A 22,834-nucleotide genomic window follows, 5' to 3' on the forward strand; every position below is an offset into this window, starting at 1 on the left:
TCCAATTGTGAATGGCAAATAGTTTGCTCTTCTCCTCAATAAATCTAGTGTTTCTGACCTAGTTCTATGTAATAATAGCCACTTTTGCCTTCTCCCCACTCACTGTCTTCACAAGGAGGAAAATGTTGCTTGAACCTCTTCCAGTTGTGTGACTGATGTAGTGGAGCAGTGCTGTGATTGACATGAGCCCTGCACTTATCCCTTTATCTTCTCGGGTTCTAGAGGCTGCTTCCAAGTTTTTGGGACCAGATAATGCTCAGTCACCACTCCAGTGAGAATTTTGCATTGCTACTCGTAAGTCTTTTCTTGAATAAGCTAACTGTGAAAAGAGGGAATTAGTGAGGAACCGAGGCAGAGAGGGCTCTCCACAAAGTCAGTAAACATCTAAGGACACGGTGAAATGAAATGCTCCATGCCTTTTATATGGCCAGTTCTCTTACAGTGTGTGTCCTCTTTTGCCCTAAGCCACAAAAAACATTGCCATCATGCTCACAGGAGCAATAACATGGGCTTCTTTTTTATGGTGTTCCAGTTGCTCCTGTGCTTGAGCTGGAAAGGAAAATACCTGAGGCTAATACTTGGCAAACTCTTCTTGTGTAGCAGCTAAGATTAAATAAATGTACTGCTAAGCTAATAATCAGAGTAAATTTATATCAAAAACCATTTCTGAAAATATGTATCCATTTTTTAAAAAAATTTTTCAAACCAACTTTCCTTCCACAATTTTTCAAAAAAACTGTTAATTCTTCAAATTTTTCTGTGAACTGTCTTCCTCTCTGAAAAATCTACAAACATTCACTGAAGGTACTAATGCTTGAGATGACATTCTGCTCTTTCTCAGACACTGCTGGTTTAACAGGATTATTTACAGTGCATAGATTACATTTTTAATGTTTTTTGGGGCATATATTTTGAAAATTATTTTATTCCATTATTCAAGCTTTTGGGAATTCTTCTTTTCCCAATATGGTTTGTTGAAGGACAAGACTTAGTCACAAAAATAATAGAGTAAAACTCAATTTAACATTTCTAACAAGTTATTTACTGTTCATCTCAACCACTTCTGCAGTGGAGAAAAGGGAAGGCTTCAGGTAAAAGCCAAGAGCCTGTAAACTCATCTTTTATGGGATAATGCAAATGCTGCCAGAGGAAAGACACAGAATGGGTTTTGCACAGGTTGTTAGAGTCAGACTGATTTTAAGTCAAATAAATACAAAGGTGAGCAGGTTGAAGAAGGAGCTCAGTAAAACTCCTGAGAGCAGAGTTCAGGTTTTTAATATATTTTTCAATATATATCTGTTCTGATGGCTACAGACTTATGAATATGCTCACAATCTCTTTTGGTCTTGCCTTTCCACCATAAAGAAATTTACAGTAAAGTTTTGGGTTGTTAATATACTCGTAAGTTAAACTAATACCTTGAAAAACACCAGGTGAAATACCACTTTCCAGTGTTCACAGCTGATTTTCCTGTGTTTTGGAGGAATGTAACTCTAAGCCAGTACGTCACAGTACATGTAGTTCCTGTGAAAGTCAGTCAGGATATATCCTGGAGGACTGTTATGGAGCATGCAACCACGAAATATGGATCAGAAACATAAAAATGGACACAGAAATCTGCAACTACTTTGGGCTATGCAAGACGTCCACAATGAAAACAGAAACTGCATGAGATTTGTTTAGTTTGAGGATTTGTTTGGAAATTCAGAATAAAAACTGTGTTAGTCTGAAATTTTATTCAATCCACTAACTTGTCTACTAATTCTGAATTTTTCTTTCAGGTAAATTTGGGCTGATTTATAAACTGGTATCAAAATCTCACTAAACTTGTGGTTTCGAACAGTTTAAACTGGCCATGCTGTAAAATTGAGGTAACACCCAGTGGTTTTGGCTGGGTTTTGAGTGGCTATTTTAAGTTCAGTCGAGCCCCAAGCTCAAGATGGAAAACCTGGAGGTGCCAAACCTGTCCTGCTCCCTACCAGGAGCCCTTGGCAGGGCTGCAGGAGTGTGCAGGGGAGCTGGGTCTGCTTCTGCACAGAAGGACTTCAAGTGGAGCAATCTGTCCTTTCTCCCCCAGCAGAGGTGCTCTGGTGCTCAGTCACAGAATAAATTGTGAGTGGTGTCTGCAAAAGGCTGAAAAGCTGGTCTGGGCAGTGAGCACTCAAGCAGAAGAGTAACTGCTGCAAGTTCAAGACTTTTATCCAGTTGTGAGTTGAGAGCATTTCTACTTGTGTTATTATGTCTACTATTATTAACCTCTTTCTTCAACTCATACCAGATTTTATCAGTAATATGTGTTTTGAGAGACAAACAGCTCTTTTTGGAATGGGGCTTGTGTTTCTGTGACCACTTGTTCTGCATCTGTCTTGGGTGATTCAGGAGCAAATTCATCCACTTGTCTCCTTTGAAGTATAACCCGCTGTGCTTCTATTATGTGCATGATTTCACATATTAAATTTATTTCTTGTGCTGAATTCATTTTAAAACTTTATTCAGTCATGTGCCTCTCTGTGCATTTAAAAGGAGCCAGAAATATTTATGAGGCAATTTTAACACTTACCAATTACTTTGGTGGGGTTTGGTACTTTAATAGCTGTAGTTGTATCAGCCTTGGCTGATATTTCCTAATTATTCATATCTTGACGTGTTATCAGCCATCATAGAGCATTACCAGCATCATTTTAAGCTCTCTTCACCTTCTTCAGTCTGGGTTTTATTTGAAAAGCAGACATGCAGTCCCCAGTGAGAATTAAAGTAGAAGCATTAGCTTGCAAAATATATGCCAATGACCTAATGATTCTGACATTTCCACAATACAAGCTTTACAAGAAGGCATGCAGACAGCAAAGTCTGTTTTTCTATCTCATATTTTTTTAATGGCTAAATGTTTGGAAGAAACAAAATGGATTTATTCTGCTCAATCCAGGGTATAATATCAGGACTTATCCGGTTCCGGGCCCCAGGGCTTCAGACAACTAACAAAACACATCTTACTTCTGCTCTGCTAGTTCTCTGTTATGCTTTTCACATGCAGGAAGAAAGAGTAAAAGCATAACCCAATTGAATAAAGCAGCATGGCCTGCTATTCTTTGCTTATGAAGCATCACATGATAGACACCAAATTAAGAAGAGCCCCCCACCTGTGGTTAAGTATGTATGCAACTGTCAAGCCGTTTTATCTAATATAGAGGGAATTTTACCATTCCCTTCACTGCCAGAGTACAAGAATATGTTTAAAATGTTAATGCCTTATCAAAGCATGCTTCATTGTTTTTGAATAATCCAGTGACTTTACATAATTTAAATAAAATCAAAGCTTCTCCCTGATCTATTTTGAAATGCTCCTACCTTTCAAATCCTTTGCTTTGATATATGGAGAGAAGACTAATCTGAGGTGGTTCTCCTTACAGAGTTTAAGTTGCAATTTGTTTTTTGGCTCTTCAGTTGCTGTCTATGTAAGGATTTATTGGGATAGGGCTGTCTGCCATGATACGGTAAAAAAACCAAAACCATATTTTCTAATAAAATAAGATGCTATTTAAACAAGAGGCTAAAGGAAATCTATCCTCTCTGTTGACCTTTCAGACTGTGGTAAGTATAGAACATACAGTGCCAATTTTATGACACAGACACGTCAAGTAGATTGTATGTGACATACTTGAGCTGTGATTTCAAAGAAGGTTTAGATGTAAGAGTAAGGAGGGAAAACCCATTCAAATGTGTTCTTGCTACTTTTTGTGCAGTGACTTCATGGACCAACCACCTAATGACTAAGACATGCCATATGCAAGAACATTCCCCTAACCACAGATTTTTCTGGTTCATTTTCTTGAAGAACTCCAAATTTTTCTTGTCATCACCTGGGAAATCACAAGCAAATCTGATGGCGGTGTCAAAAACTTAGAGATGCCTGGCATTTCATCGGATACTGGGCTGGTCACTTCCTCTTTGTGTTTTTGCTTTCTCTCTTTTGCAGCCTTTATCAACTCAGACAATGAGCTCGTTATAGGAATTTCTCATACCTACAGAGAGTAGGGTCCTTGCAGCAAAAAGGGCTTAAATGTCAGAGGTGGCCTTTGGACATTAAAACCATATAAACCTGGATTGTTTTCTTGTGGTGCAGTGTTCGGAAAACAAGCAATGAAAGAATCACTTCAAATTCAGCAGAAGGCATCATACTGCAGTTGTCATTGGCAAGTTCTGTAACGAATATTCCAAATACCTGTCTGTAGAACAAGGACATGCAAGTTTCAGAAGTGGCTTCTCACTGGGTGCAAAAACCCAGTCCTTGCAGAGCATAAGAATCATTAGTTGCTTTCAGGGATTTAGCTTGGAATTAACATGACTCCTTTTCTTCCAGCATTTCTTCCCTGCAGTTGTTGATTCTCTCTGTGCATGTAAAAGCACTGATAGGGCCATCATTAATGTACAGCACCTCTTTTCTTCTTAACATTGGCATCTCATTACTGCAGAGGTGAAAGCTGTGGAAGCCTTCTGCCTTTGAAGAACTACTTAAGATGAAATGGTTCTGAAGTGCATTTAAGGGTGTTTACTTTAGGCGCTTTATTTTTTGCTTTATTTTTATTCCTATTGGGACTGGCTCATGTTATTCATTAAACTAACAATTTCTCCCCTGCCTGTTCTTAAGTGTGACTTGTGACCTTGCAATCTGTGTATTTTGTCATCACAGTGTGTTACCATGGAACTGATTTTGATGTCATGAATAAGGGCATTGTGAGTTTCCACGTTCCCAAGCATATTTGAGACACAGGTTTGGAAACAAAAATGACTTCACCAGTTAAATATTGTTAGATCCTATAGTATATCAAAGGTAAGAACACTTGTGCCCTATATTCCTTTACATAGAAGAATCTAAGGTTAGGAATTTCAAAGCAGGTATATACAAGAATGACACTACAAATAGCATTTCACATGATTAAATATTTTGTGAGGGTATTGAACTCTAACCCTCTTATGTTACTGTAGACAAAAATCTTTCATATTGTTCATGAAGCCTCCTCAGACTGTCTAATAGGGATTCTGTATAAAGAGGAAGAAATGCAGTGTGCTGAACAGCTCCGTGATGCTGCAGGGACTTAACTCCTTCAAGACAATAGTGGCCAAAGGGAATTTTCCACCCAAGATCACTCACAGGCAGACAGAGGGCAATGTACCATTGCTGCTTTTGAAGCTGAGAGGAGTAGTAAGGATTTTTCAGAAAAGAGCCTTACACAATGCACAAAGGGAAAATACACTTTTGTTGTGCAGCAGAATACATGTATTGCATGCTTTAAATTGAAAAAAGCAAATTCCCTCAGTGATCTACCTACCCACATGAGGTTAAAAGAGTTCAATGGAATCTCTTGTCAAGCTGTTCCCCAGGGTGTTTAATTCATCACATTTAAAGACTTGATAGCATTCTATTATAATGGAGAAGTTTGAAAAGCCTCAAGTGGGGTTAAAATCCTGGGTTGCAAAAAAAAAAAAAATCTAGTTTAGCAGGAACCACATATCCAGTTCTGTTTACTTGATCTGCTAGGTTTTTTTTCCAGATGAGACTTACCCATCCATTGCATTTTACAATCTATCTCAGTAGCATTTTGCTCCTGGCACCAGGCAAATATGTCCTCATTAAGTAAAATTTATGCTAATACCATTCTGATTAGCAGCAGTCATTGATATTCAGTCTCATTAACTAAATTGGTTCGCTGGAAGACATCCCGTCGAGGGTTTTTTTTCTGTTTTAAATGGAATATAAAATGTATGGATTCACAGAGAAGACAGATGATGATAATTATACCCTGTGTTTACTCCAGACGTTTTTTTTTTATCCTAAAGCCTCCTGAAGTACTTTGCAGCATTTAGATCTGCAAGGAGGGAGACTTTTTTTTCCCCTTAGAGAAAAATATCTGTCAGAAATACAGAAGCCATTCTTGTTTTACTGTTATTTGCAAAGATTACACAAAGGAATCCTCCATTCTGAATGTAGGTGCATTTTTTGATGAGACAAAATGCAGGACATAGGAAATCTAGCTGGGGAATAAGCTCAATTCATGGAGTAACGGGACTTTCTACATGCAGCCTTTTTGGAGTAACCTTGTGATTGACTTACCATCTCTAGGAGTTGTGCCTGCAGGGAGATTGCAAAATTAGTCTCAGTGTGAACCTTTCATCCAAAGTACAAGGAACCTGTCTGCTCATCTTTATAAATCTTGGTTGAAGGGAATAATAATTTCAGCTGAGAGTTTTGTTGTATTTTCTTATGTTAAAACATACATGATCAGTTCAAGCCATGGTTTGATGCAGTCTGGTATGATGCTGTGATGAATTACCACCTGTTTTCTCTTAACTCTCTTAAAGGGCTTTTGTTGGACAGATAAGACCAAGGTGGAAGCTGTTATTGCTGAGGTGAGAAAATCTCACCATTAACACTGTTAGGTCCAAGAATAGGTTCCATTGTATCATAGCCTCCATTTCAAGTGCAAGAAGGAAAACAGGGCTCTTAATACCTTATATTCTTACTCATATAAACAAAAATCCCAGTTAATGTCTCTCTTTATATGCAGATGTATCTGCCCTTTACAAACTCTACCCCTATAGTTGTCGGATAAAGTTCTGTCTGCCTTTAAATATTGACACTGCACATACTCCATTCTCTTTAAAGAGGAAAAACATTTCTCTGGTCCATTCAACCCTTCAACTTACCAGAAGGATTATAAACAAGGATGTCTCTTCTTGCTAATATTTTACCTCTTGGATCTGCAATCAATACTGCTGCTTCATGGAGGCTGCTGAGCAGCGACCACTGACCATTGGCGATGGTGAGATGGGAAACACTGGCCTACAGTGACCTTTGACTGGGCTTGAAATTCCTCAGTTTGCCTTTGAATTCCCATCACTGAATAGTTCACATCACTCCTGTGCAATAATTGCAGTGTTTTCACATGTGCACTTCTCACTCTTATATTGACCTAATCTTTTTTTCTTTCATCAAAACTAGTTCCACATCCAAAAGATGCTTTGGAGGGGAGGTCTGTGACCGCAAGAAGCAATGTGAAACCACCCAGATGCAGATAAATTGCCATTCTCTCTCACTGCACAGAGAAATTGGGTCCTAATAAGTATAGCAATTACTTTGTTTCCATGGTTACCTGTGTGAACACTATAAATAATGTTTGATGTTTATAAACAATTCAGTTTACACTGAATTATATACACTATTTGTATGCTAATAAATGGGATGCACTTCTAGTTGTTTCACAGCAATAGAAGAGCAAACAGCTGAAAGTTTTGTGAGCACTGCACTGAACCATGTGATTATTATTTTTTTTCCCATGTTTGTTTCCAAAGGAAAAAGTGCATGAGCTGAATCTATTTCCTTTCATAATGTATACACTCAATAATTGAAAAAAAAAATCCTGGAAAGAAAAACTTGCAGAATTAGGAGATTGTTTTGCTATCCATCATTGTTACTGTACTGGGGGTTTTGTCCCAGAAGGTAAAAAACATTTAGGTTATGATCCAGCAAAATGCTTCTATGCATGCTTATTTTTAGGCTTCAAAAGTGATAAAATATCTTAGTTTGATGTTTTAAAATTACTTTCTTTTTTCCACCTTTTATTACGTAATAGCAAAATATTGTCTCTGTTTTAGATTTGGCCATGAATTTTCATGATTTTTTCACAAAACCCACAAAGAGCTGCTGGTATTTGTTCAAATAACATAGTTAATTCACTGCAATAGCATTTTATTTGCTAGTCACAGATAGTAGTGGGGGGAAAAAATGAAGCTACTACAAGTATTTAATGGGGTTGCAAGAGTGGTTGCAGAGAAGGCAGATTTTAAGAAGGGGCATGTGAATGTCCACTGGCAGCTGAGAACACAAGGAAGCTCTGATACGATGAAGTTCTGTCATTATGAGCACACTGGGAGGCGTGAAGGGAGTTCCTCCTCCCTCCTCCTGCATGGCTGAGGAAGCAGAGCTCCCTCGTGCAGCTCCTTGGCCACGGGCCAGCATGACTAGAGTGCTGCACTTACCTCGGCAGGCTCTAATTGCTGCCTACACACTCTGAGAGCAGTGTTTGTACTTGTTTGTCTTGGGACCTGTGATAGGCTTTAGCAGCCAGGCTGGAAGAGGGAAGCAAACATGAGTGAACAGATTTGTGTTAACAGACCGTGAGTGTTCACAGGACACAACACCTGTGGGCAGACACGTAGACACTGGTGGGTACACCACTGAAACAGCAAGAGAGTGCCATTTACCCTTTGTTAAGGAGCAGATGAAATACACTGCATTAAATTTGTTCCTTGGCAGTGGTCCCCATTGAACGGCCGTGCTGGTTAGCTGTGGACGCCCCTGTATTTACATTAAAATAGTTTGGAAGATTTTGCCTTTATTCGTGCCCTGAGTATGCAAACTCAATCTCCTTGGTGTGAGCTGCAGGCAAAGCATCAAAGTGTGCTGAAGGCTGAGATTACACTTCTCTGGTTCCTGGTTCCACACCATGGCTCTTTGCTGGTGGCAGGGCAGCTCCCAAGGGCAGCTCCCAAGGCCAGAAATCCCAGCCCATTCCCCTGAGCAGATGGGGTCCCCTGTGCCTTTGATTTCCTGACACAAGCCACAGTCAAAATGACATTAATAGAATGTTTGCTTTGTCATTTGGGAAAGAGTTGTTTGTTTGCTTCATCCACACTCAGAGTGATTCCTCAGCCTGTGCTGAAGCTATGAAGCAACATGCAGCGTGTTTATTTTTCACTGTTTGGTTGCTGGTCCTGAAAGGAAAGACACTTGACTTTTGGGAAAGCACCAAGATAACAAATATGAGTCAAATAATAAGGCTTAATAATGTGGGATTCAGTAAAGGGCTGTTAGCATTGTGACAGGGCTCCAGTGTCACTTGGGAGCCTCTGCTGGGGCACTGACTGCATCCTGTCCCTCCCTGTCTTAAACAACTTCTCCATCACTGGCCTCCAAGTGTTCTCCTGAGCTGGTGCCAGGAGAAGCAGAAACAATCACACCAAGCTTCACAGCACTTTGCCTGTAGCTCTCAAAGATCAAAGATCCCCAGAGGATACACAAGTAGTCATTAACCAAGAAGTGCAGAGAAGCCAAACATCTTCCATTTGGAAATACTGAAAATGTCTGAAAATAGTTCCAGCCATAGATTGACTGTTGGTATGAGTATTCCTGTGTTCCACAAATATCTGTGGTGAGGTTATAAAACCCTGCTAAGTCTGTGCCTTGCTGCACCTGCCACGTGCTCCTTGATCTGTTTGTTTTGATGTCTCTGACGCGTCCCCTGCTACACCTGACCTCAGGACTGAGTCTTACCAGGGTTTGCTGAGTGAAGGATAGGGGAAACTACCCAATTATTGGGCAGTATTTCACAAGTGACATCTCAGGTCAGGCCAGTAAGCTACTATTTAATCTGTTGTATTTATTTTAAAATTGTGACAGAATACAATACCCTGGTTCTGTTTTAATGATAAGCTTTGGTTGTTTAAATTCTTTTATCTGTGTTTTGGGGTTTTTTATCTATATCTTAATATCTTTAAAAACTACTCCTAACACTTTTTGGCTTCATATATTTCTCTAAAATTAAGATGGTGATATATTCCAGTTTTGTTTGCTTTGCATGTCTAAATTTGGAAGAATAACAATAACAGAATATATCTGAGAAAGATTAGAGAGTGGAAAAATACAGAACTATTTTCTTTTGGAACTGAAATATGGAACTCTACACTGTCACCCAGTCAGAGTTTTTACAAAAGCAGGAGGAAGGAAAGATTATGGGCTGCATTGGAACAGAAATGTTCAAAAAACTAACATGCTTCTAACTAGGAGTACGATGATTTCCCCATCATGAATACACATACACACAAACAAAATAATCCTGAAAATTGTTCTCTTTCCAAGGAAGCAGAAAAATCCCTTGATTTAAGATAGGGCCTGGTTTGAGGCAGCCAACTTACTTCAGTTTGATATTTGTGAAATCTTTCTGCATCTTGTTCCTCCTTTTTTTAAGCTTTTTGAGAAACTATATTAAAATATATAATTAAAATAGTGCAAAAAATTAGGACACTGAGGAAGCCTGCCTGAAAAAATGTCCTCACTCCCTAGTCTTCTGTTTTTATATTGAATTTGAGAGATGTGTCACAATTCTATTTTGGTCTTGATTAACCTGTCTTTTGTCACCAAATAATTTTTTTGGGAAAGTTTGAGAGGCACACCAGACTTAGAAAACTTCCTTGTTTAGTTCATGGCATCCTCTAGTCTGGCTTTACTTGGTGTAGAGTCAGAGCTGAATTTGGTGAAAACCATCGCTTTGGACAGGTTTCAGGTCAGGAGCTTGAGCAGAGCCTGACTTGATTTATTGCTCCTTTGATTTGATTTATTGCTCCTTAAGCTGATGTGTCTTACCTTGTAGTCATCCACAGTGGAAGGGGAAGCTCAGCTCCCTCCTCTTTCAGCTGGAGACGATGGGAGCAGGCAAACACTTCACTGCTTTGAAGTGCCAGCAGAAAGGCTTTCAGGATCGTGGCCAACACCCTCTGCAAGTGTCTTTTGGATCTCTCTCAGCTTGAGTAGAGACATTTGAACAGGTATCAGGTTGTGAGGGAGTTTAGCCAACTAAAAAGCTGAAGTGGAAAAAGAAGCTCAAGTGAACCCACCTAGGGAAAAGAGGCAGCTCTTGAATGCAAAAGGCTTTAAACACAAAACAGAAGGTACTGTTTTTAGAGGAAAGCAAACACAGGTCCTTGGGAAAGTATTAATTTAACAGGGTTTTGAAAAATTTTATTTCTGTTTATTCTCTTTGCTGGTGGGTAGTTAGGGATGGGGAGAGAGTTCCAGGAATTAACTAAAACAAAAATTGACAGTACTGGTACTTTCACTAAATGTGTATTATGTATACCTGACTTCCTAATGCAGAATCAAAAACTACAAAAATGGTTCAAATACTAGTAAAGGGCATTAAATTCACTAAATCTTAACTCCCACTTCAGAGAAACATCCCCAAAGGGGTGTATAACCTCTTATCTTCTTGTAAAATTATAAAGAATCAAAAAGAGCTCTAGATCTCACTTTAAAAAGTAATGTGATTTGAAAAATATGCACTGATTAAAAATTAACATAGTACCTTTTCATTTTAATATTAAGTTTGCAAATACAGCCAAAGCATAAAGTGGCATCACCAGGGATTGTTAATGGCTCATTGTTTCTTCTTCCAGGTCCTTGTGACTGAAAGTTGATATTTACAGATACCTCTAAAATGGGGATACCTCTGGATAAGTTAATGGGAGCATTACAAACCCAGCAGTTTCTGGTTTATGCTCCTGAAGACTAGAGAAGCTGAATTTTAATAAAATGCTTGGGAAAAAAATAAATTTGGTGTTCTAACCTGATGTCTGTGTCTTTTTGCTATATTTTTTCCCTTTTCTAAAATTAATTAATAAGTCTATTGAGTATCTCAGGGATTATTTCTATTTCATGGAAACATTTCAGCAAAGACTATATGAACTCTTGCAAGGGGTTTGAAAATGTAGAGTGCTAGGGGTGTAATTAGCCAAAATTAGTGTGGCTAAAAAAACTCCAGGATATTTAACTTCTGAAAAAAAACCTTTAACTTGAATAAAAGAACAGAGGCTTATACCAGGAACATTAATGCTTAGGAGTGGCTCTGTTTGACTAAGAAAATGCCACTAGAACCAAGTATTTATGACTAAACACACTTGAATAGAAAACACGCAGAGAAAACTCTTGGTAGTTCATTTGTCAAAAGCTGGCTGAACTGTAGCCCTGTAATAATTATGTACTGGATATCACAGCCAGAGAACCTGGTAACCACAAACTGACTTCCTCATTCCTTCTCCTTCCTCCAGGAGTGGTTTGGATTAGGTAGTCAGCTGAAATTTCCAAAGCACGTATTTCCTTACCGTGCTGCTGCGACCCATCTCCAGGTATTTCTTGCTTAGATTCTCCCTAACCCCTTCTTCTTTTATTTCTTTCATGAAAAGTAAAGTTTATTAATGCCTTGACTCAGTAAATTTTTCCCAAGTCCCTCTGCATGTATGCACACGCACAGAGATTAAAACGATTTAGGCACTGAAAAAAAGACAACTGGACACTGTTGAACACAATCCAACAACTCTCTGGTTCCTTGTCCTGAACAACAGATATTCTATATCACCTAATATTAACAAACAAAAGATTTTTTTCCCACGCCATTATATATTTACGTTACCCTACTCTTCAAGCTTGGCATGTTGGCTTCCTAAGACTGTTTGATCCCAGATGCAGCTCAGTGCCAGAATTGCTGGAACAAAATGCAGTAGGTGGACAAACCTGTCCTGCTGCATTGCTTCTGGCCTTTTAAAAACAGAAAGCATTTATCTGACTCATTACTGTAAATGTACTAAGAGAGCATACCAGTGATGGTTTTCTGACTGAAAGTGCCTGCATCTGCTCAAAAGGTTAACATGGGTGCAGATCAAGTGCATATCATGACACATTTGTTGATATCAGCCAGGGGCAAATATTAAGTAGCTTATCTTTTAAAGAGAGAGATAAGGAGGAAGGGTTGTGAGGTGCTTGCCAATAAACATATATTCACCACAGCTGTCGCTCCTGTGCACTGCAGGAGCCACAGCAGGTAGGGCTGCTAATAGCACTGAAAACCACGACATCTGAATTCAGCCCTGACTCTTGGCCTTTGCTGGGGCCTTTGGCAAGGGATTTAAAACTAAATTAGTCTGCCTTCTGTTCCTGACTAGGTGGAGGGAGAGAGGTTTCATACATGCCCCTTTCAGCAACTGCAAAATCACAGAATCACAGAACAGTTTTGGTTAGAAAAGGCACATAAACATCACCTAGATCCAATTCTCCTTCTGCTTTCCATTGAGACCTACTAATAAAAACAAAAATATCTCCAAATAAAAGAATAATAACTTCTTATCAGAAGTTATTGGATGCTGATGACGCAGACATATGGAAGACAATGTAGAAAATTTGTATCTCTATATTTCAGTAGGAGGCCACAAAATCCACTCCCCTTGAAAAGGGAAAATTGAAGAAGGAGCTTACAGAAATTGTTCTGAATATCTGCAGTGAGTATTTTTCAGCTATGCACACACATATGTATTTTTATGTATTTACATGTATCTGTACGTGTGCGTGGAAATACAGGTATAAAGTGCATGCATTTTAGGCTTTTTATTTGGGATATAAGATGCAATTTGAGGACTACCTTTTCTCCCTCTCTCTGGGTATGCTAATTCCTTCAAATATCGTAGAATCATAGAATATCCTAGAATATCCTGACTAGAGGGAACCCTAAAGGATCATTAATTCCAACTCCTGGCCCTGCACAGACACCCCAACAATCCCACCCTGTGCATCCCTGAGAGCGCTGTCCAAACACTCCTGGAGCTCTGGCAGCCTTGGGGCCATGTCCATTGCTGGGAGCCTGTTCAGTGCCCGACACCCTCTGGGGGAAGAACTTTTTGCATCCTAAACTTCCTGTTATGTGTATATTTCTATGTCTTAAAAGCATGTAATACTTACCTAAGCAAAGTGCTGAGATGGTGCTTAGCACTGAGGAAAATTATGTGTTGTGTCTAGAACTATTGAAAATACATTATTGTTAAATTTCACTGCCCTTTGAACAAGCCTAACCTGGAAGCTGAACTCAGCTGGGTGCAATGGTAGAGTGCAATCCTTGCAGGTAATTGGGATGAAGTTGCTGTGACAGCCTTTCAGTGCGGCCTGGATCCGCTCTGGTGAAAGAATCAGGAGAGAACCATGAACATCCATTAGGATTGTCCACAACCAGTATCATGACACTATTAAATGGTTACCCCTTGAATTAGAGTCCTCTGGACTGCTTATATATTTAAAGGAATTCAAAATCATAAATAAGATGCTTTGTAGGAAACTACTTCAATCAAATGACTGGATAGGAGTCTGACTTTAACAATCCTCTTTGAAATAATTTCTGCAGGGAAATAGTCCATGCATTTAAACAGGGGTTGGAGATTGGTTGGAAGAGAGGAGAGGGTGGCAGCAAAAAGCAAAAGCAAAGCAAATTTCACTGATGTAGTAGAATATCTATTCCACAACATATAAAATAATAAAGCTTGCACTTAAAAAAAACCTAAGGAAAACAGAATTGGTGTCCAAGAGCAACTAAGGAGAATGATAGAGGGGAAATGGAATTTTTTTCCTGTGATACAATTTTTTGGTGTTTAATTTCAGCAGATAAATTATCCAGTGTTGTCTTCCTAGAGTTTTCCTCCAGATGAGGGGGAGAAGGTCTGTCAGAGCTGAACTAAGGCCCCCCCCTGCAGCAAGTCCCTATTGTAGAGGGACTCCAGAGAGGCTGTCACTTCCCTTAGCCCATCTTTTAGTCTTTTAAGCTGAGTGGTGTGAATAGCCTTCAAAATGCCTTTGGGTTTCCCTTTACCCAAAGATTGAGGGAATGCTCCTTTTCATTCTCAGCCACAGGAATTAAACAATAAGATCAAAATCTTGTAATCTCCTTGGGAATTCCTTTTAGTTGTATGGGATCTAAAATGCAGGGTTTTCCCTAAATTGCTGGGCAAACGAAGGCAGAGGCTAATCATACAGCTGGCTTTCAATGCAAACATTTCCAGTGTCTAGTGTGGTTGCCAGTTGTTGGGGGTTGCATATGGAACAAACATCTTAATTGTTTTTATTACCTATGCAAGTTTAAGTCTCACTAAGCTGGTTTTTTATTGATCTGAGGATATGTTTGCATCAAGAATAAGAGGACCTGGAAACAAAGCAAACTTGAATATTTCAATTTTTTGGTCTTTCATGGCACTAACTTCTGAAAAGGATGATCAAAATAGACTCACACTGGGGCCTCCAAACAGCTAATAATTACTATATTGCTTTTAATAAAAGAGCATGACTGAAGATTTTGAGTATATACTAGTACTGTTCCCTCTGTCTTTGTGCTCTATGGAACACATTGCAAAAAATTACCATGTATTATGTGAACTGCCATTCTTCACTGAACAAATCTTTTAAAGCAAACATATCTGTTCTGCAGGAATGGGGGGGGGGGGGTGGAAGACCTAAATCTTTATTTAAAAAATGAGATGCAAATTTTAAATTTGCAAATATATGTTCCCTGCCAGAAAACGATCCCCTACCATTTCCTAATAGCAGATAAAACACAAAAAAGGAAATACTTGCCAACCCTTGGGTAGGCTTGTTCAAGTCTGAATATGTAGACATGCAGACAGGGACTTTGGATTTGAGGGGAAATGAGTTTGTGGGTGAAGTTTAGCCTACAATGCGGTTTGTTTAGCACACAGGAGGTTTCTTACAATATCAGTAACACAAACTGAAATTGCTTACAACTTCCCCTGCCTTTCCAGCTTTGATATTTTTTTTTTCCTTAGGCATGGTTTTTGTTGTGTATATCCCACATCTTGTTGTGGCCATCACTCAGAGAGAAGAATGTTGGGTCTTTCCTGTACTATTTACTATATTGCCTTCGCTATGGGAACTGTCATTGCAACAAAAGCTCTGAAGGTTTGGAAAGGAAATGTGCAGTCATTCTGTCCAGTTATGAAAATTGCTATGAATGCAAATTAGCTTTATAGAAAGCACTTTGTGCTGAATGCTAATGTTGCCTTCAGTAGTGGAATCTACACTGAGCTATTTGCACAGGAGAGCTGCTGTAAGGGAAGGTCTTGATTTGTTGCCATCAGTATCTCTTTGGGGTTTTAATCTTCAACTATGAAAGAAACCCATGGAAGTATGTTTGAAACTTTAGGTGACCTGTTTACAACATGTTTTTGATTTGTTAAAAGATTTGCAGAGCTTTTGATAAGTTTCATCTAGTTTCCAGATGTCATCGTAGAAACAAATGTAATATTACCATGTGCTATAAAAACTTCCTGCAGCTCTATTAACAAGTTTCCCATGATGTAATTAGAAAGAAGGCGCAGTGTTTTCTTTGGCATCTGTGGGTAAAATACTGTGCATACTTATGCTGCTATAAACCCAGGCCAACCTAAATTTAATGAAGCTATTTTGGACTCAGTTCATGTAGAATTTCACTATAGTTCTATCTATAGCTGGATATCTTCCCTGAGGGGTAAATACAGCAAAAATCGTACAGTTTCTTTAGATTTTGTAAGGAAGACACTATTCTCAATATCAAAGAGGTTGTAACTGTTCTAGCCAAGGTAAATGCTGTCAAATTTTTCAGGGTCAAATTCAGGTAGGGATTTCAGATGTGCCCATAGCTGGCTTGAATAAGCTGGAGCATGTACAAGTGTCTAAGTCAGGGCCTTCAACCCTCTCTTCAATGGCTCTTATTTGGCCTCTGTTTGCTAACCTGTTACGTGAGGTTCATGGTCAAGCACAATTTTTGAGTTGGATGCCAAATTTCTATCACAAAATATTTATTTTTCTTCCACCAAAAAATTTATCTTTTCATTCTAGCCAGTTAAGTCTCTGGTAGCAGTAATGTTGGTGCTGTATGTTGTACTAATGTTGGTTTCTCTGTAGCACTGGTGTAGGTAGACGGCTTGAGACTGATACCACACACAGACATGTTCTTTACTATCTCTCCTGAAACACAAAAACTGCTTAGCAGTTGGAATTTGCCTATCATTTCTCATGTGGAGAAGCCTGTACACAAATGGTCTTTTCATAAGACCTTGTTGTTTGGATTTGTTGTTTTTTTTCCCTAAACAAAGAACAAATGAAAGGAATAAGAATTGGAAGGGGAAAAAATTAAGTTTTAATGGAAACACATTTAGTCTCTTGTTTTCTGTTTGCCATAAAATATTAACATAGTAAACAAATTGATCTTTGTTCTTAAGTTCTTTAATAACATAAAGTATGTTGAGCTTTGTCATGGCTAAGGTATAGTTAAACCACATGTTGCTGGTCGTGTTCCAGCCTCTATTGTCACAAGTCTTTGACATCAAACTATATTTTCAAAAATAAAAGTTGTGTGTAACCCACTTCTATTCACAGACACCTTCATTGAAAGTCGTGATTTTGGGGAGTGTTTTGGTATATTAGTGGTAACAGTATTTTCTGACCAAAACTACTTTTCTGTGGGACATATTTCAAAGTCCAAGCATTCCCACTGCCAGCCCCTTCTTCGTGCCATACATCACCTTTTTGAATGCTGCACCTCCACATGAGCAAAGCTTCTGTAGGATGCTCTGAAACATTACATTCCAGACTGCTCACCCAGTCGTGGGACTGTTACAGTGGTCTTACAGTAGCACACAGAGCTATTTCAAATAGGGGTGTGGAAGAGAGAAAGTGTCACTTTGGTCCACTTTTTGGAGTGGTTGGTTTATAATATATAACCTTTTTTCATTTTTTTTCTTTTTTTTTAAACACAGTGTAGTTCACAATAATTTAAAATACTCTATAGACATTTAAACGATATACAATAATATAACTTAATTGGATTCCTCAATTGTACTTAACAAATACTATTCTAATATATTTACAGTATCTAGTACCATAAAACTGTGCATTACTGTGTTTGGGAGCTTTATTTGCTTCCTGTCAAGAATATAGTGAAAGTACAGTATTATCACTATTATTCAACAACAATACCCATGAATCCAAGGGACTTTCAATTACATGGAGTGAATCTAGTATTTTGGGGGCCCCTGTTGACTTCTGTGTAGTTGCACTCATTCATGCCAAAGCTGGTATTTAGAAATCAACAGCAACAACATAAAAAATAAGCAATTTTGCATTGCTCTGTGAGGGAGTAATCAAAGGGGTCTGATTTTCAGAGGGTAAGTGCTTGGGGTCAGAAAGTCAGGTCCTCACAAGTGTTCAAATGAAGGTCCCCAAATCATTAGTTACTTTTGATAGTACAGGTCCACAAATTACAGAGGTAATTCTGGCTCATTCACATGTCCAGCACGGGAGATGGTGGAGCTCCAGGTCCACCAACCCCTTGCCCCAAGAGCACCATGTGGATGGACAAGTGCTTCCCTGTCAGGTGGGCAGCCTGTCTGCAGCCCCTTAATATAAGTAATGAAATAAAACAAAAGCTAAAAATGCAGATATGCAGATGTAAGGAAATTTTTAATTCAAGTTTTCAGAAAATCAGGCAGGGACCCGTGGGACAAGAAAACAATTACATGGTTAAATGGACTGTGTTCTAAGTGGGCATATCTGGGCTCTTGGGGTTAAAACACTAGATTTTTACAGCAGTAAAACATCTGAGGCTGTTTTTAAAATCTCTCATAGGGAAAAGGTGTGGGAATTAGGATTGAGTGCTATTAAGAAGTGAGCTTCTTTCTTTTAACATTCATGTGCTTACCAGGGGGTACATTATTGCCAACCTTAAAATAATGATAACACAGACGAACCCAAATTTTGGCTTTCTTATGCTCATGGAGCCATGACAGCTCAGAGGTTGCAGCAACCTAGAGCTCAACTGCCAGCCTTTTATTGACTTCTGAGTGCATACTGGGCATAAGTTTTTTAAAAGTCTTGGAAATATTAACTTTTAACCATTAAAGGGAAAACACAAGGCCTGGAAGATCCTGCCAGTGCATTCAATGTCAAAGCAAAACCTTTGATATTTGTTGAAGCACGTCTCTGTATCCTAAAACTCCCTGTGAGGAGCTGTGAGCAGGTGCTCCACACCTCAGGCCTGAGTCTAAAAAAAGTCATTCTTATTCAGGAGGCAAGTGGGAAATGTCTATATCAAACATTGGTAACCAAAGTTTCATGTGATGTTTTCGCTCAGTTCTGACAATTGCTTAAAGCCTACAGTAATTGAACTCTCTAATAGTGGAGTGACAACAGATCAGTAGCATTGAAGAACTTAGGGAGAACCAAATACAAAAGTCATTAAGTCAGAGTTCCAATAAGTTTACATTTAGTACAGAGTTAAGACATAGCTACCCGTTAGTGCTTAGAATTTTTTGATACTATTAAAAACATAAATAATTATTTTTAATGTTCATTCAAAGACTTCCAGTGTCACTGGCAGCTGATGTAATTTTGTGACTGTTTGTTGGGTTTTTTTTCCAAACTGATAGTGGAGTATTTCTGCTATAGATTCTGCTCCCTAACAGTTGTTTTCTCTCTACCTACTTTCTTAGAAATTTTGGTTTTTGCAGTGAGAATGCTGTGTTCTAGTCAGTGACGATTTCATTTCCTTAAAAAAAGTCTTCGTTCGCACAGGGCTAGACAGTTTTGTTGCTGTAAAATAGGAGAAAGTGTCTTTTTCTTTTAAATGTCATGGGAGCTGCAATGCAATCAGCTTCTCTGATATGTATAATTTAAAATACTAAAAGAACTCTACTACACCCAGATTGTAGGTTTTTTTTTAAAAAAAAAAAGAGAGAGAGACAGAGAGAAAGTTTCATGTGGTTGTCAACATCACCTTAATCTTGTTGCCCTTGTTTCCAAAGCAGTTACAACAGCCAGCCAGCCAAAATGCACCATCCTTAGAAGTGTAAGTAGTGGGAGGGGGAGTGGTTGTTGTGATGTTGGCTGGGGTTCTTTTCCCCAAGAGGATTAGATGTGCAAAATGATGCTGTCGTTGTTTGTTGTACTCCACTTTCCTCAGTCATGGTGGTTTGCTCTGTTTGTTCGCATGTGACGCTGTTATTTGCAGGTGAACACCTCTGTCCGCTCACTACACGTGTTGCACTTCACAAAGCAGCACCAGTGGAATTTGCAATTGCATTGCCACACCTTGGTGTACTGGTGTGTGTTGTAGCCTCTCCCGCAGCACATCATGTCGCACCCGTCCGCGTTGGGAGAGGTGCGGTTGCAGAGTCGTCCCTGGGTACCGATGCTCCCTGTGGAAGCATCTTCCTCACAGTAGTTGGGTGACTTTTCAATATACACTAAATCCGTTTCCATGGGTTTCTGGTAGCTCTTAAGCTGCTTGATCTTCAGGAAGGTTGGCTGTCTCAGTCTACTGGCTCGTACCACCTCCACTTGCACTGCGGCATTGTATTTCTCTTTCAAAATATATCCAATCTCTCTGAATTTAGGAAGTGTGGTCCAGCAGGTCTTAGTTGTACAGGAACCTGAAACTCCATGACACTTGCACTCCAGTTTCATTCTCTCTTCGAGAACCTATGTGTACAGACATTTGCATATTGTTACTGCAGGAAAACAATATTGCAAGCCTGCCTGAACCTCAGTCTGTTCAGTTCATATGAATATTCATTACTGCTGGTTGAAATTTTTCAAATGCATTTTTATAAATCTTCTCACCTCCCAGCAGAATGCTCATAACATTTTATTTCAAGTTGCACATGGTTGGAAATACAGTGTTTTGTCATTTTTTGGGAAAACATTTCCATTCTTTTTTCAAATATCAGAGAATATTTACTTACATTTTAGAAGACATTTCTTTAGAGCCACAGGTTCAAATAATTTTCATTTTGAAAACAGAAAAAAAAAAAAAGGGTTTGGGGGCTAAGAGGCTTAAGATTCAAAATATTTAATTGCTTTAAGTAATGATTAAAGAATTCTTTAAAAGAAAGTATATACTGATTGACTGAATAAGCCTACATGCAGGGAGCTGGAACTAGATGATCTCTAAGGTCACTTCCAACCCAAACCATTTTATGATTCTATATTTACTTCATAATTAAAGATTTTGCCTATATACCTGGTAAACTTATGGACTATTCCACCCACAGAATGTCCTATCCCCTCTAAAAGCAGCACTCATTACAGTATTTAAATAGTTAAGTGAATAATTAGCCACAAATACATTTTTTTTCCACCAGGACAATGATAACACAACATTAGAGGGAAAATAATTCCACTAATTCCACTCAACAGTGAGCAGGAAATGTATTGCTGTTGTAGAGGAGGTTCAGCCAGAGGGGTTTGATTCACAGTCAGAAGGGACACAAACTGGTGGGTGCTCAGGCTCATGCTCCACTGTCCTCCTGCCGTTTCTGCTGCAGCCAAGCCGTGCCACGACTGGCACATCCCTCCTTCCCCAGGCCAGGTTGTGCCCGGGGGGAAGGCGAGCGATGTCTTCCCTCTTCGTGTGCAGCAGAGGGAAGCCAGCCCCACGGAAGTGCCTCTCTGTTTTTCTGCCCTTGCGCTACCACTTAAGCCTGACCATAATTACACCCACAGTCATCATTAGCTTATGAAAATCAAGGCCTAAGAACAAAGCAAGCTGATCTTTCCCCTTTGCAATGGGATGCTAACAAAGAAATATGAGCTACCGAGCTTGTCTGAAAGCATTACTGATGCTGCAGACCATCTCCTGTAGTGGTTTTGCTGCAGATCCCAGAACATGACTGAAACGGGCAAAGGATAAAAGGGCCGAAATCTGAGTACAATGGCATAATGAAGTAGGAGGGAGTAAAAAATGCTTACGGCTTCAGAAACTGGCCTTAAAATAAAAGCTGTACAGATCTGGTTATCCCAGCAAATAGAGGGCACCCTCCTGAGTTGTTTGTGTTTCACTTAAATTGTATGGTTTGTTTTTTCCCAAATTTCTGGGGTTTCAATATTAAAGAGAATATTTGGATTTGATTCTCCCTTAACAATATACGGTAACAAGTATAAGATAGCTGAGCAACCTATGCAAGAATCATAAAATACCCTGAGTTGGAAGGGACCCTTAGAGTCCAGCCCAGGACAGCTCCAAAATCCCACCCTATGCAACCCTGAGAGCATTGTCCAAATGCTTCTGGAGCTCTGGCAGCCTTGGGACCATGACCATTCCCCAGTGCCTGACCATCCTCTAGAGGAAGAACCTTTTCCTGATACCTAACCTAAACCTCCCCTGACAACTCCAGCTGTTCCCTCGGGTCCTGTCCCTGGCCACTGGGAGCAGAGATTGGAGCTTCCCTTCCAGTGCCCCTCAGGAGGAACTGCAGCCCTTGCTGAGATCTGACCTCAGTAGCTCGTACCTTAGACCTTCTGGAACCACAGGCTTTACCAGGGTCAAGGTCAAGTTATCTGATCAGAGGCAGAAAAGGTGCTTCCCAGCAAGGTTTACTGAGCTGGGCAAGAAATCTCTATAGTTGCAACTGCTCTAAAAGAAGAAAATCAGCAATGCTGTGATGATCTAGGTTTTTATGGACACTGGAATGCACTGTATCACCTTCCTGTCTTCCACACTGATAGAAAACTTGCCACCTTCTGCTGCAGCAGCAGCATTTCAATGGCAGTGAGGAGATGGATGCACTGTGACATACTCTGGGGTCTTTTAGGGGTCTCCAGGGTCTCCTCTGTATTAATTTCTGACCTATGGAGAAGGTATTTTTCCAAATACCTCCAAATAAGATTTCACTCCTGTTCCACAAATCTGGATACAAATAATCTACTGATATTTAGATATATTTGTTGATATATATATATAAACATGCTTAGAAGCTGTGCTTGCTGAAAAATGTTTGGTTTTGTTGAAACTAACCCATTCCTACAGCTTTCTCAATATGCAGTTGCAGCTGTAGTCTCTGCAGCAAAATCGACGAGAAGAGGTGGAGGGAGGCAACACCTCCACCATAGAGCACTAGGATCCAAGGATTTCCAGGAAAGCGTTGCCAATGGGATCTGTCACCCCTGAGTCATACTCCTCCCTGAGCAGTAAATCTTGTGAAGTGTACATATTTTGTCATGCTTTTCATGTGTTTCTGGTGTCTGCATTTTGGTTGAAAAGGCCAAGACAGTAACTTGCTAAGAGAGTGGGAAGAGATGAAGTTCATGAAGCTCGTTATTCTTCTGTGGGCTCACCACTGTGGGTACTGTCCTGAGGAGCCTCTGATGTGCTTCCCTGGTAGACTGGAAAGCGTCATCACTCCTGAAAAAGAGATGTCA

The 22,834-nt window shown here is 39.5% G+C and overlaps 1 protein-coding gene across 3 annotated transcripts in view; it reads right to left on the bottom strand.

The window, feature by feature from the left end:
* Positions 1-18,081: 18,081 nt before the first annotated feature.
* The window catches only part of WNT7B (Wnt family member 7B), a 93,454-nt gene continuing 88,701 nt past the window's right edge, over positions 18,082-22,834 (bottom strand). For all 3 annotated transcript variants that reach the window (XM_005527000.3, XM_088055461.1, XM_088055462.1), the window contains exon 4: positions 18,082-20,116. In XM_005527000.3, the coding sequence (XP_005527057.1) occupies positions 19,637-20,116 (480 nt within the window). In that variant the 3' untranslated portion in view covers positions 18,082-19,636. The remainder of the gene's footprint in view (positions 20,117-22,834) is intronic.

The sequence above is a fragment of the Pseudopodoces humilis genome, chromosome 5 (genome assembly GCF_049639895.1).
Source record: "Pseudopodoces humilis isolate 2021_Gansu_Grassland_sample_001 chromosome 5, ASM4963989v1, whole genome shotgun sequence".
NCBI lineage: Eukaryota > Metazoa > Chordata > Aves > Passeriformes > Paridae > Pseudopodoces > Pseudopodoces humilis.